This window comes from Morone saxatilis, unplaced genomic scaffold, assembly GCF_004916995.1.
Source record: "Morone saxatilis isolate NCDOM2014 unplaced genomic scaffold, NCSU_SB_2.0 Contig22, whole genome shotgun sequence".
In the NCBI taxonomy this organism is placed as follows: Eukaryota; Metazoa; Chordata; class Actinopteri; family Moronidae; genus Morone; species Morone saxatilis.
This window is the reverse complement of record NW_023339785.1, coordinates 219,871-222,347: the sequence shown is the minus strand read 5'-3', so window position 1 is coordinate 222,347 and position 2,477 is coordinate 219,871. Positions and strand designations below refer to the sequence as shown.

Here is a 2,477-nt window from a genome sequence, read left to right as displayed (position 1 = left end):
GGGACAACACGCAGCAAAGGGCCGCAGCTCGGACTCGAACCCGCTGCAGCAACTCCGTATATGGGTCGCCAGCTCTATCGACTGAGCTAACCGGACGCCTCAAAGGCTTTTTATGTTAATCAATATATCACAACAAAAACAAACAAAACCATAATTGTGTCATTAGATGCCAAAAAAGCATTGGCTAAAATCAACTGGACTTACCTAGGGCCAATCATCACAAAGAGGGTCACCTCACCATCCTTCACACTTCATCAGGAAACCAGACAACGACGCCCACTCTCAACTACCCTATTTCCCATTTTTATCGAACCACTCACAACAGCAATATAATAAAACCATAAAATTGAAGGAATTCTGGATAGCAATATCTGATTACCTTACTCTGCAGCTCTGAAATGGACTTTTGAGGCTTCTGGTTTTAGGCTATTTTAAATTGTCTTTTGACTGACTCATAGCTGCTATTGTGTGAAAAGTTCAACTTGGATCCTTTTTTATTAGTTAGCTTGAAAATGTGTATGGAGAGATACATTGTATATCCCAACATAGCCTAAAAATACTTTTAATATTACCAAAGCACCAAGCTCTCTACTAATTCTTGTCAAATCAACTACAATATTCAATCAAAAAGACCCAAAAGCACAATTAACAAAATCAATGTAAAACCAATGCAGACCTTGCCTTCCTACCACAATCATCATCAAGAAACTGAATTACTGTAAGAATAACACCATCTCCTCAACTGTGACAGCCTGGTGGAAAACCAATACATGAAATCATCACTAACACCATGAGGATACACCCCAAAACAATCCAGTCCAGGCTAGAGCAACTACTGGAAGACCAAGGCAATGTTTCTGCAGATATGGAAGTAAACGATTTTACTAATGTAAAGCTGGAATCAGACCCAGAATGCAGTGCAGAGGAATTACGCCCTATACAGGAAGAAGGCCGAACAGCCAAGAGTCAGGCACCGGCAGCCGGTGAAGATACAGAGCTGGTGGTGCTGCACTAAATATACACTGGTGAAGTTGGTGAATCACAGAGGAAGGGATACAAGTGCAAGGTCACACCAAGGAGAAGTGCTTGAGACATACTTCAGGATCCTGAAAAGAAACTGGAATCTATCTGGGTTTAGCCTAATGTTAGTGGCTCTGACCAGCTGTTTCTAGGAGCTGGGGAAGTTTACACTTCAGCAAACCCCGCCTGACTCATTACCCGAAAAGGCCCAGTTTTTAGTGTACTGAAAAAAAGGAAAAAAACGCAGCCCTTTTCTTTTTTTTTTTTTTTTTTAGGAAAACACCATACTATCCGAATGTGATAATCTGATTTAACTTCTGTTGTCCGTCTGTTGCTCTACACTAACATGGGTTGGCTTGTGAATGATAACAAGGCATTCTATGTCAAAAGGCTAAAGTCCAAGTGCAGTCATGAGTCACTGGTTTTGAAGTCAAAGTCCAGTTGCAGGTAATTTTTTGATTTTGTGAGTGGCCGCTCAGCAGCACGATGTGTGTCTTTGAGATAGTAGTTTACCTGAAGACATTCTGTTTAAACAGGTATGCACTGATGTGTCCTCCATTCAGATATCTGACTTCACAACCTGGCCAGATCTCCTGCAGACTGAGGACCCCTGTACGAGGGATGTAGGCATCCTCTTTGGCCTGGACCACAATAATGAGACTGGTGTCTACAGGGACTAGGACAGATGGAAGGACAATTTTTTATATTCTTAATGCAAACAAAACATGCCACACAGTACATATAGGTAAAAATGTGAGCTCTTTACACATAAAGCCAAAACATCTCAATCGCCCCCTGGTGGCTGAATGCAGTACAGACTAATATTAAAAAAGCCTACTGCCTCCATGTTAGCAGATGGGACATGGAGTAAACTAAAAAATCTACATACACGTCAAATACATTTTTCCCAAAAATATGTCTGGCATTTTAGGTAGTTCTTATCACACTGATGTTAAGTGTTTATTTTTCTTATCAGTTTGGATTTAATTAGTTATTTGAATCTAAAAAAGGGGGTTTCACATAATGATTGACATCATGGTATGCACACAAATGCAGTAGTGTAAATCAAAATATGTACAGAGGTAGGTGAATGTGCCAATTCATTTTTTTGATCCATTGCCTGTGATATGTAGCGGTTCAATCCCCGGCTCCTTTGGGCAAAACACTGAACCCCAAATTGCTCCAAATGCTGTGCCATCGACATGCGTTAATGGTTAGTTACTTTCTGAGGAGCAGTTTGCACCTTGCACCTGCCATCAGTGTATGAATGTGTGTGAATGGTTGAATGTGACAGTGTAAGGCACTATATGAAAGACAATATAAATCCAGTCGATTTACTATTATGATTATAGTATAAGCATAGTATATTATCGGTATATAGAGATAGATAGATAGATAGATAGATAGATAGATAGATAGATAGATAGATAGATAGATAGATATCTATATATATATAT

At 39.8% G+C, this 2,477-nt stretch overlaps 1 protein-coding gene across 1 annotated transcript in view; it reads right to left on the bottom strand.

The window, feature by feature from the left end:
* Positions 1-1,430: 1,430 nt before the first annotated feature.
* Positions 1,431-2,477, bottom strand: part of LOC118333909 (protein ABHD18-like) — an 8,908-nt gene continuing 7,861 nt past the window's right edge. The window contains 1 exon segment of the mRNA XM_035669729.1: positions 1,431-1,718. Within this exon segment, the coding sequence (XP_035525622.1) occupies positions 1,530-1,718 (189 nt within the window). The 3' untranslated portion in view covers positions 1,431-1,529.